The sequence below is a fragment of the Bubalus bubalis genome, chromosome 6 (assembly GCF_019923935.1).
Source record: "Bubalus bubalis isolate 160015118507 breed Murrah chromosome 6, NDDB_SH_1, whole genome shotgun sequence".
In the NCBI taxonomy this organism is placed as follows: domain Eukaryota; kingdom Metazoa; phylum Chordata; class Mammalia; order Artiodactyla; family Bovidae; genus Bubalus; species Bubalus bubalis.
In genome coordinates this window covers 78772656-78785460 of record NC_059162.1, presented here as the reverse complement: position 1 = coordinate 78785460, position 12805 = coordinate 78772656, and the positions used below count along the sequence as shown (strand labels likewise).

Sequence of the window (12805 nt, the reverse complement as noted above, 5' to 3'; positions counted from 1 at the left end):
ATGACTAAACCATATGGATATTCAGTACATAAACAGACTAAATAAAGATGAAAAATAAAAATAATGATACAAATCTCTGCTCTGCCTACCTTTCCAGCTTACAAAAATTATATCCATCCTTTCTTTGAGCAAAAATTTGCTTACATTTAGACACCTTGCAAGCAAATGAGACATCTTCTGTGTCTTGAAGGGAGCTAAAATATTAGTAAGTCAATGTGCTGTACTTAGTCACTCAGTCATGTCCTACCCTTTGCGATTCCATGGACTGTAGCCCACCAGGCTCCTCTGTCCATGGGATTCTCCAGGCAAAAATACTGGAGTGGGTTGCCATGCCCTCCTCCAGGGGATCTTCCCCACCCAGGGATCAAACCTGGGTCTGCCACGTTGCAGGCAGATTCTTTACTGACTCAGCCAAGTCAATAGATAGTTGTAATATCTTCAGAAAAGGGCAATGGTAGAAAGGGATGCCCAGGACTTTGAGAGATCTGGCTTGGCAAAGTGAGAGGCCTACTTTGAGGAATTACAGCTAAACTAGAGGAATTAGCAGCAGGGTGTGCAGGAAGAAGGGTCATGTGCTCACCAACTCTAGTTCTCAAGAATGTTTTGGGGAACCACAGCTCCGTGTGGCTCAGGCAAAGAATGCAAAAGGATGAGGAAGTGGTGAGAGACCTGCTAGAGAAGTAAGCAGGAACCCCACCAGGAAGGGCCCGTGTGAGGACTTAGCATTTATGCTGCAGGCGAGCAGCCTGGAGCTACTAAAGGCTTTTAAGCAGGAAAATACATAATCAGACAAAAGTTTTTGAAAGATAACTGATTACAATCTAAAGAACAGTTTGGAGGGTGGACAAAGCCTAAAGCTATTTCCAAGAGCCAAATGGGAGGGGCTTTGGTAATTTACATAATAAAGGATAGGATTCTATGTTAGAACAGATCTAGTGAGCAATTAATAAATATTTGCAAGTTAGGATCCACAGATGGTGGTGGTTGACTGTGGGATGAGAGAGAGGCAGGTTTCAGCCTTGACCAACAAGATCAGTGCTTACACCATTCCCTAGGATCAAGGACATTCCCTTACCACATGAAATAAGACACATGAAAATGCTTTGTAAACTGTAAAGTACAATATAAATATTAGTACTCTTGATTTTAATGGGGGCAGAAATGACTGTCTTAAAGAAGTTCTCACCAGTTGGAAAGATAGACATGCAATTCTTTAATTATAATAATGATGATACCTACTACTAATGCAAGTAACTACTACAGAAGAGCAAAGTGCTTTTATGTGCCAAGCACTGTTGTAAGAGTGGTACATACATAATAGCGCATTTAAATCTCACAACACGTTGCAAGAGTCCCATAGTTTGTAATAGTGCAGCTGAGAAGCAAACCAAGAGCCGTCTGGCGGCAAAAGCTGTACTCTTAACTACAGTATAGTCTGTTTCTCTAAGACAGCCTAAAATCAATGTTACAAAAAAAAGTACAAGTAAAATTCTGCATGTAGATAGGAAACAAAGAAAGGTGAAATTGATAAAGTCCAGACTGTAGCAGTAGGAAGAAGCATTTTTGCTTTCTAGAAAAGTATTTCATTGTTGAGAGCAGACCCACACTCAATTAAGACCCACAGAGTTGTTGTTTGGTTGCTAAGCTGTGTCCGAGACCCCATGGACTATAGCCTGCCAGGCTCCTCTGTCCATGGGATCTTCCAGGCAAGAATACTGGAGTGGGTTGCCATTTCCTTCAAGGAAATGGGCATCTCCCTGACCCAGGAATCAAACCCAAGCCTCCAGCATTGGCAGGCAGATTCTTTATCACTGAGCCACCTGGTAAGCCCATTAAGACCCTCAGAGTACTCGTCTCCAATTAGCCTACAGAAATGTAATGTGCTGGGTTTGTCGCTAGATGGTGCTCGTGCCATGGTTCTGAATATCTGGTTTTGTTCCTGTGGGATAGTGCCCTCTCTAGTGGTTTGGGCAACTAACAACTACATCGGTTTCTATAACCAATCAAGTATTTTGTTATATTCATTCCCTTTTCTTATCCATATATCAAATTATGATTTAAAAAATTTGAACTAGTTTTATAAATTATCTGGCTGTACTCAAATAGAAGTTTTTTCTTTGTTTTCTTATCTACAGAGTATCTGATCGTTTCTATAGCAGTTACTGTCTGACATACAGCCTTAGCTTTTACAGTTCAAATTCTTCAAGGGACCCAGTGCTCAGGATCTGAAAATTCATCCCTTGCCTCTGAATGTTCTACTCTCATAAATTTCAGAAGTTTCATAATAAAGTGATTTTGACACGGGGCCCTCTGAATTTTTTTATTTCAGTTCATTTCAGTTCAGCCGCTCAGTCTTGTCCAACTCTTTGCGACCCCATGGACTGCAGCACACCAGGCCTCCCTGTTCATCACCAACTCCTGGAGTTGACTTAAACTCATGTCCATTGAGTTGGTGATGCCATCCAACCATCTCATCCTTTGTTGTCCCCTTCTCCTCCTGCCCTCAATCTTTCCCAGCATCAGGATGTTTTCAAATGAGTCAGTTCTTTGCATCAGATGGCCAAAGTATTGGAGTTTCAGCTTCACCATCAGTCCTTCCAATGAATATTCAGGACTGATTTCCTTTAGGATGGACTTGTTGGGTCTCCTTGCTGTCCAAGGGACTCTCAAGTGTCTTCTCCAATACCACAGTTCAAAAGCATCAATTCTTAGGCACTCAGTTTTCTTCACAGTCCAACTCTCACATTCATACATGACTACTGGAAAAATCATAGCTTTGACTAGACTTACCTTTGTTAGCAAAGTAATGTCTCTGCTTTTTAATATGCTGTCTAGGTTGGTCATAACTTTTCCTCCAAGGAGCAAGCGTCTTTTAATTTCATGGCTGCAGTCACCATCTGCAGTGATTTCGGAGCTCAAAAAAATGAAGTCTATTACTGTTTCCATTCTTTCCACATCTGTTTGCCATGAAGTGATGGGACCAGATGCCATGATCTTAGTTTTCTGAATGTTGAGCTTAGGCTACCTGCTGTGGGTCCACGCCTGAGCTCCACACCAGCTGAACCCAAGTTGGCCCAGGTGCCCACACGCTGCTAACCAGGCTTCATACTCGCTCACTGTCTGAATTTTTTTAACCTCCCTTTAATCATTAGTTTGTACAGTTTTAGTAGCTCCCTATTCATGCAACAGTATATCAGCTTTTGGCACTATTGATGTGTGAAATTTGCTCATATTATTTAGCTTTTGTTGGGAATTTAGATTCCAGAAATCCAGGAGCCATAGCCGATCTACTCAAGTCTAACACTATCACTGTATTCCCAACTCACCCAGGATGTCTTCTGAACAATATGAACTTCACAGCAGAAATGTGAACAAATAGTAGGCTCTTTCACCCATCTGAAGTTCATCCCCCCAAAAAAGCTTGGGAAGGGGCAGTTCTTGTAACATCTCACCACCCTGCGTTTATTACAACTGCATGTCTCTTCACTCTTACTCTGTCTCTTGTTTTCACTCCTCTCCAAGAACCCTGAGGTTCTTCCTTTGAATCTCTCTGTATACTCCCATCCATGAAGCCACTCTCTGCCATTACTTCAGTGGTTCCCCACTGTTGTAAGTAAATCCTACATCTCTAGCTCTAATCCCCATATTTTAGTCTTCCCACTTGCTATTTCCACCAGGATATCAATGAGTATCTTAAAACTCAATGTGTGCGAAAGTGACACATTTCCTCCAACTCCTCCTCACTTTTTTATTTCTACTCATGACTTCACCATTTTCCCAGATACCTGTTCTAAAAATGAAAATAGTATTTCTTTATGAACCCTATCCAACTAATGCCAAGTCCTTGCCAACATGTTCAGGGTCTCTTCCAGTTGTCTTTGCTTGTTTCTTCCTCTCCCTCACCAAAGTCTTCTCATCTGACTGACAGCAACATCCTTCCAACCATTCTTCTTGGCTCTGTCCTCGCTCCTGTCTATCTCTCATGCCCATAGAATTTTGCTTTCTAAAGCACTTTTCTGTTCTCCTCAGTTAGCCAGTTCAGTCACTCAGTCGTGTCCGACTCTTTGCGACCCCATGAATTGCAGCACGCCAGCCTCCCTGTCCAACTCTCAGAGTTCACCCAAACCCATGTCCATCGAGTTGGTGATGCCATCCAGCCACCTCATCCTCTGTCATCCCCTTCTCCTCCTGCCCCCAATCCCTCCCAGCATCAGAGTCTTTTCCAGTGAGTCAACTCTTCTATGAGGTGGCCAAAGTATTGGAGTTTCAGCTTGAGCACCAGTCCTTCCAGTGAATACCCAGGACTGATCTCCTTTAGAACAGACTAATTGGATCTCCTTGCAGTCCAGGGGACTCTCAAGAGTCTTCTCCAACACCACAGTTCAAAAGCATCAATTCTTCGGATGGGGTCGCATAGAGTCAGACACGACTGAAGCGGCTTAGCAGCAGAAGCAGCAGCTTTCTTCACAGTCCAACTCTCACATCCATACATGACCAGTGGAAAAACCATAGCCTTGACTAGACAGACCTTTGTTGGCAAAATAATGTCTTTACTTTTGAATATGCTATCAAGCTTGGTCATAACTTTCCTTCCAAGGAGTAAGCATCCTTTAATTTCATGGCTGCAATCACCATCTGCAGTAATTTTGGAGCCCCAAAAAATAAAGTCTGACACTGTTTCCACTGTTTCCCCATCTATTTGCCATGAAGTGATGGGACCGGATGCCATGATCTTCGTTTTCTGAATGTTGAGCTTTCAGCCAACTTTTTCACTCTCCTCTTTCTCTTTCATCTAGAGGCTTTTGAGTTCCTCTTCACTTTCTACCATAAGGGTGGTGTCATCTGCATATCTGAGGTTATTGATGTTTCTCCCGGCAATCTTGATTTCCAGCTTGTGCTTCTTCCAGCCCAGCGTTTCTCATGATGTACTCTGCATATAAGTTAAATAAACAGGGTGACAGTATACAGCCTTGACAAACTCCTTTTCCTATTTGGAACCAGTCTGTTGTTCCACGTCCAGTTCTAACTGTTGCTTCCTGACCTGCATACAGATTTCTCAAGAGGCAGGTCAGGTGGTCTGGTATTCCCATCTCTTTCAGAATTTTCCACAGTTTATTGTGATCCACACAGTCAAAGGCTTTGGCATAGTCAATAAAGCAGAAATAGATGTTTTTCTGGAACTCTCTTGCTTTTTCCATGATCCAGTGGATGTTGGCAATTTGATCTCTGGTTCCTTTGCCTTTTCTAAAACCAGCTTGAACATCTGGAAGTTCACGGTTCACGTATTGCTGAAGCCTGGCTTGGAGAATTTTGAGCATTACTTTACTAGCATGTGTGATGAGTGCAATTGTGTGGTAGTTTGAGCGTTCTTTGGCATTGCCTTTCTTTGGGATTGGAATGAAAAGTGACCTTTTCCAGTCCTGTGGCCACTGCTGAGTTTTCCAAATTTGCTGGCATATTGAGTGCAGCACTTTCACAGCATCATCTTCCAGGATTTGAAATAGCTCAACTGGAATTCCATCACCTCCACTAGCTTTGTTCGTAGTGATGCTTTCTAAGGCCCACTTGACTTCACATTCGCCTATCTCACCGCAAACCTCATTTCTTCTGCAGAGTTAAGCACCAATTCCACAACCGTTGTTCACAATGTCCATAATATGAGTGTGGGGGACCTTCGAGTATTGTCCTCTGCAAATGTCTGTTATGTACTCAGCTCTGTCCAAACAACCACCAAGCATCTCCAGGTCCAGTATTTTCCCATTTCAGGACCTCTATTCTTGTATTGCTCTCATTAGAAGCATCTACCATCCCTACCTTTTAAAGCCTATACCTGCAAATTCATCTCAAGTACCACCTGTTCAATCAAGCCTTTCCTGCCTTGTCTGATTCGTAATTATCACTTCTCCTTTGTACCCCCATTAAGTATCAATTGTTCATATTCTCATTCTATATTTATATGATTTATACTATCTACTGCAGTGTTTTGGGTTTTTTGTTTTTTTTTTTGTCTCCTGTTTTAATTTGAGGGGATCGTGAACTCTGTCAACCATGAATTTAGTCAACCATGCAGGGCCATCAAAAAATAGGAAAACATTCTTGTTAATAGCACAGATTTTTGGAATCTGATAGTCTTAGTTCTTCCATTTATTAGCTATGTGCTGGTTAAGTAATGGCTTACCTACTCTGAGCTTTGATATTATCTATAAAATAGGCCTAAGATTAGCTGCTTCAAGTCTTCTTACAAGAGTTAAACAAGGCTTCCCGGAGGACCTGACAGATGGTAATCACTCAAAGAATGCTTAGTCTTGTCAGTGTTCTTTTTATAGTCACTGTACAAAGCAGATGCACAGAAAGTTTACTAGATGAAATTGAAGGGGGACTTCTAGCTAAAAACCACAGTAGAACAGAAAATATTGTACTAAATGAAACCCTAAAATAAAAACCCACACTAGAGAAGAGGTCCCCAAGGATACAGGTGTTATCCAAGCCTGGATCCCAAGGCCTCACCTGATGCCTGGTGCTGGGCAGGTGCTTAATAACCATTGGTTGCACTCTGATAACTAGCGAATAAGTACCATATTTGTGCAGTGATCTATGATACAAAGCAGATGATCAGACAGTGAAGGAAACTCACTGTCCACTACCTTCTGCGCAACTTATGATTCACACTGTGATAGCAAATTGGCCTGATTATGTGTCTACAGCTCAGCCCAGCGTGTCCTCTAATGGTTTTAATGGAGATCTTGCTATGTGGATTTAAGAAGATTTATCAAAACCTGTACCAGAGAGAGAAGTCTCCTGAAAACACACCTCTGAGTATTCCCAAGTACAGAATTTATGTGGCTCAGCTCAATCAAATCTTTGGGACAAAGTGAGAGATGGTGATATGATAATAGTAGGTTCAATCCCTACACTCCCGTAAAAGCTTTTCCTTGGGTACTTTAAGAAAAAAGTTATATTAAAAACAAAAGTAATGGGATTCCCAGACAGAAATCTGTGTTTAAATGGCATTAAGGCTGTGGTTCAAATCAACAAAAGCCAGGAAATCCAAAGTTAACCTTTATCCAGACTGTTAGGCCATTTTTTCCAGCCCTGTGTGTGCCTGTGAGCAGCCCTCCCTTTGAATTTCCTGGCTCTGGCGACCAAAATCCACAAATCGCTTTGAATTACAGTTCTCTGGGTCTGCTATTTAATGAGAATATACCCTGAAGATATAAACTTACTTGCAAGTGTTTTTATGTGTAGCCACTGTAAATCGAGGAGCTATGAACCTGGTGGGTTTTTCTTTTTTCTTTCAAGTTCCTGAAATTCCCATCTCTGCCTAAATCAGTCCTGCCTTATACCCAGGTAGAATGACTTGTCTAACATTTATGTTGCTAACACCGATGAAGTTTAATGACAGTTTATATGTCATAGTTATAATGCAAATACATTTTAAAGTTTTTTTTTTTCTCTCTCTCTCTCTCTTTTCACCAGACATGGCGATGACTTGATTGTAACACCTTTTGCCCAGGTACGTATCATGCTGCCTGGTTCATTCTCGCTCTGTCCCCGGGTATAGTTTCTAAGAGTGGTCTATGAACCTACCTAGCCCTCTCCTTTTGTTCCTAACCACTCCTAACTGTGGAAATATTTTCCTTTTAGGTCCTTGCCAGCTTGCGAAGTGTGAGAAACAACTTCACTCTGCTGACAAACCTTCACGGAACATCCAATAAGTAAGCACACATATTTGTGAAGTTATGAATCCCTTCCAAAAGGTGAAACACTGAATAGCACTAACACACACAAACACACAACTTAACACTAATGAATGGAAATTTGTCCTCCTCTCTAGGTTAGGGTACATGATAACATTTGGAAGTAGGATGGATCACCACAGTATTTTAGAACTGGTATCACTTCATGGCAAATAGACGGGGAAACAGTAGAAACAGTGGCTGACTTTATTTTACTGGGCTCCAAAATCACTGCAGATGGTGATTGTGGCCATGGAGTTAAGATATGCTTACTCTTTGGAAGGAAAGTTATGACCAACCTAGACAGCATATTGAAAAGCAGAGACATTACTTTGTCAACAAAGGTCCGTCTAGTCAAGGCTATGGTTTTTCTAAAGGCTATGGTTTTTCCAATAGTCATGTATGGATGTGAGAGTTGGCCTATAAAGAAAGCTGAGTGCCGAAGACTTGATGCTTTTGAACTATGGTGTTGGAGAAGACTCTTGAGAGTCCCTTGGACAGCAAGGAGGTCTAACCAGTCCATCCTAAAGAAAATCATTGCTGAATATTCATTGGAAGGACTGATAGTGAAGCTGAAACTCCAATACTTTGGCCACCTGATGCAAAGAACTGACTCGCTTGAAAAGATCCTGATTCTGGGAAAGATTGAGGGGAGGAGGAGAAGGGGACGACAGAGGATGAGATGGTTACATGGCATCACCGACTCAATGGATATGGGTATGGGTGAATTCCGGGAGTTGGTGATGGACAGGGAGACCTGGTGTGCTGTGGTTCATGGGGTCGCAAAGAGTCGGAAACGACTGAGAGACTGAACTGAACCAAAGACGTTAGAAATTAGTCCAGATCTTATTAATCTTTGTATCTTTAACACTTAGTAGACAAGAGTTTAACAAATGAAAGGATGAGATTTTTTTTTTCCTTTCTCCTTTTGTATTTACTGCTTGAAAATATGAATCAGTTCAGTTCAGTTCAGTTGCTCAGTCGTGTCCAACTCTTTGCGACCTCATGAATCATAGCACACCAGCAACCCTGTCCATCACCAACTCCCGGAGTTTACACAAACTCATGTCCATCGAGTCAGTGATGCCATCCAGCCATCTCATCCTCTGTCATCCCCTTCTCCTCCTGCCCCCAATCCCTCCCAGCATCAGGGTCTTTTCCAATGAGTCAACTCTTCCTATGAGGTGGCCAAAGTATTGAAGTTTCAGCTTGAGCATCAGTCCTTCCAGTGAACACCCAGGACTGATCTCCTTTAGAATGGACTGGTTGGATCTCTTTGCAGTCCAAGGGACTCTCAAGAGTCTTCTCCAACACCACAGTTCAAAAGCATCAATTCTTTAGTGCTCAGCTTTCTTCACAGTCCAACTCTCACATCCATACATGACCACTGGAAAAACCATAGCCTTGACTAGACAGACCTTTGTTGATAAAGTAATGTCTCTGCTTTTTAATATGCTATCTAGATTGGTCATAACTTTCCTTCCGAGGAGTAAACATCTTTTAGTTTCATGGCTGCAATCACCATCTGCAGTGATTTTGGAGCCCCCAAAGATAAAGTCAGCCACTGTTTCCACTGTTTCCCCATCTATTTCCCATGAAGTGATGGGACTGGATGCCATGATCTTTGTTTTCTGAATGTTGAGCTTTAAGCCAACTTTTTCACTCTCCTCTTTCACTTTCATCAAGAGGCTTTTTAGTCCCTCTTCACTTTCTGCCATTAGGGTGGTGTCATCTAAGATATATGAGTACTCATCAGTAAAGACCATAAATTCTATTAAACTTATTTTGGATTAAGCTATTAATGAGTTCAGAAGTTCAAACTTAAGATTAAAAGTAACAAAAGGTCAGGTCCAAGTTGCCTATGTTTCGGTAATATATAAACAGATGCTTGTAATTTGATGAGTAAGAGTAGCACTATCCTCTCTTCTGTCTTTAACGAGCTACATAAGCTTGGCAATTTCAACTAACATGGCTGAACTGTAGTCACCTTATCTGTTAAATGAAAGGTTTGAGCTGATCATATGGCAGTAGCTTTCTCCTCCAAAATCATTTCAATCTGTGGGTCTAAGGGCTATGTCGTTCACTATCCAGCAATTTAACAATCATCGCAGAAATCAGAAGGTCATAGAACCAAACTTCCCTGGTGTTTCAGTGGATAGAGTCTGCCTACCAATGCAGGGGACACAAGTTCGATCCCTGATCCAGGAAGATTTTATGTGCTGTGGAGCAACTGAAGTCCATTTGTAACAACAGCTGAGCCCATGTGGCGCAACCACTGAAGCCTGTGGGCCTAGAACCTGTGCTCTGCAACAAAAGAAGCCACCCCAATGAGAAGCCTGTGTGCCTCAAGAAAGAATAGCAATGAAGAGTGGCCCCTGCTCACTGCAACTAGAGAAAGTCATGTGCAGCAAGGAAGACCTAGCACAACCAAAAATAAATAATTTTTTTTTTTTTTTTAAGAAAAGGAGATCATAGAACTCGTGATCCTGGAATGGTAGGGCCAGAGGAGAACTTTGAGACCATTGATTAAGCAGCTTTGTTTTACAGAAGGAGAAATTAGGCCCTCAGAAATCCAGGAAGTTGCTAACAACCATACCATAGGCTAAAGACACACCAGGACAAAACCTTAAGTCTCCTGATTTTTCTAAGCTAGTGTTCACCCTGTAGGAAATCCTGTCTCTCTGGTCTTTCTGAAATTATTCTTCAACACTCTGTTTTGCTTTTATCCAAATTTTTATTGAATGGCATTATTAAAAGTAAGAGTATACCCTACCTTGAAAGCTAACTTTTCCTTTCACTGTTCTATCATTTTTCACGGGGGCTTCCTGTGAGATGGTCCTGCATATTTCTATGGAGTTTTTCCCATCATCAGTTTCTCCTCCTCTAAATTGTTCTCCAAAGTGCCACCGTAATCATCTTTTTCACTACTGTGTGACTGTGTCACTTTCCAGCTTCAGTGGTTCACTGTCTAATCATTAAGATGAATGCAGGTGCTTGGCCCCAAGGTGTCTTGTGATCTAACTCAAGCTAGTTGGATTGATAGTTGATCGAGTTTACATTGGATGCAGTATACAGGAAAGCTAGAAGCTTTCCCAACCTCATTTGCAGTGGTGAAGTGAGTAAAAGTCGCTCGGTCATCTCTGACTCTTTGTGACCCCATGGGCTATACAGTCCATGGAATTCTCCAGGCCAGAATACTGCAGTGGGTAGCCTTTCCCTTCTTCAGGGGATCTTCCCAACCCAGGGATAGAACCCTGATCTCCAGCATTGCAGGCGGATTCTTTACCAGCTGAGCCACAAGGAAAGCCCTCATTTGCAGAGATGCTCTGTGTTTATTATTAAATAATTCTCTCAACAAGTATTTATTCAGATACTATTCATCCACATATTTTTGTTTGTACTTAACAAATATGTATTGAGCACCACCTTGTACCAGGCATTGGTGATATAATTAGTGACCAGAACATACAAGTTCTCTGCCCTTTTCAGGATTTCCGATCTAATGGGACATTCCCAGAGGTACAGAGGTGTACAATCAGACCAGGAGTCTGGCCACATGACATCACGTTCTATCAACTGCATCATGTTTGTTCCCTGCGTGTTCTATTCTATATCCTAATCATGGACTTACTGTTCTCACCTCCTAAAGTGTCTCTCTCCACCTTCCATTGATTGTGCCACTGAATCTTGCTTGTCCTTTATAACACACCTCTGTGTCACCTTCACCAGGATGCTTGCCCCGACCCTGTCAAGCCTGGCTGAGCGTCCTTCAGTGGCCTCAGAACACTCTGCAAATCATGGATGGATCTTTGCCACCCCTACTACTAGACTGTGTGTCTTGTAAGGACCTTGAAAATTACATTTCCTTTTCCTTGACTCTCTAAGAATTAGCAGAACACCTGACAAATAGTGTTTGCTCCATAAGTATTCATCATTAATTCTCTGAATTAATAATTGTTAGAGAAATGTTTAGAAAATTACTTTTTCAAAAGTGATCCTTTCTGTTTCCCCACTTTTTTTTCTTTACAGAATATGGCTTCTGGGGCCTTATTTATCACTTCCTAACTCAATTCTACCTATTGAAAATTATTGTGACTTGGGGAAATTATTTCACCTCTCTGGAGCTCAGTTTCCCAGTCTGTAAATAGGGTTGTTCTGAGAATGAAATTTGTTAATATTTGTAAAGCATTTATAACAACTTATAGCACATGGTAAGTGCTCAATAAATGTGAATTATTGTAAGTGATGGTTACATTTATCTTGCTGGAGCCAGAAATAGTGTGACACTTTGGAGTTTTCATGTCCATTATCTCAGTTAGCATCACCATAAATAAGATTTGTGATGTGACAGGCATGTTGCCTCTGCTCAATGGACAAGGAACCAGAGCTCAGGGAAACCAAATGATTAGTGCAAAAACAGCTCACTTCTGGAGACACGCCAAACCAGTCTTGAAACCGGGCATCCTAATTCTTGCAGTGCTCTTTTGTAAGGAAAACTCAATTTTTTTCCTTCCTATGTAGTGAGAAACTTAGTTCTTCCCACATGGGCTTTGTCTTCCTATGAGTCTTCTTTACTATCCACACAAAACACTTCATTTCTGACACGTCTGGTCACCAATCCATGGAAATTTCCCACCACGATTACAAGCAAATGTTGGACACCAACTGGATGTCTGACAGTTTAATTCAATCCCAACACTCTCTATATGGAGATAGCGTCAGATCCCACAGGTTAAGGGCTCAGTCCCACAAGATTGCACACTGCCTTGCTCCCCACTTTTCAGACACCAGTCATAAGCTCAGATTATCATCTGTGCTTCTGATCACACCAGCTGTAGATTCTAATGAATCTATATCTATTCTATTTCAACCTGTATCTAATTTATTTTAACCCGCCCCTCCCCCAGGTCTCATTAATTTGCCTGAGCTGCTCACAGAATCTAAGGAAACACTTACATATGTTTACCAGTTTATTAAAGGATGTGATAGAGGATACAGGTGAACAGCCTGATGAAAAGACACACAAGGCCAAGCCTGGGAGGGTCCATCCTCATGGAGCTGGGGTGTAT

General features: G+C 41.7%; 1 protein-coding gene across 2 annotated transcripts in view; it reads left to right on the top strand.

Moving 5' to 3' along the window:
* Positions 1 to 12805, top strand: part of PDE4B (phosphodiesterase 4B) — a 544019-nt gene that overhangs the window by 394974 nt on the left and 136240 nt on the right. For both annotated transcript variants that reach the window (XM_025288533.3, XM_025288534.3), the window contains 2 exons: positions 7477 to 7513; positions 7645 to 7715. In XM_025288533.3, coding sequence (XP_025144318.2) covers positions 7477 to 7513; positions 7645 to 7715 — 108 coding nt within the window. The remainder of the gene's footprint in view (positions 1 to 7476; positions 7514 to 7644; positions 7716 to 12805) is intronic.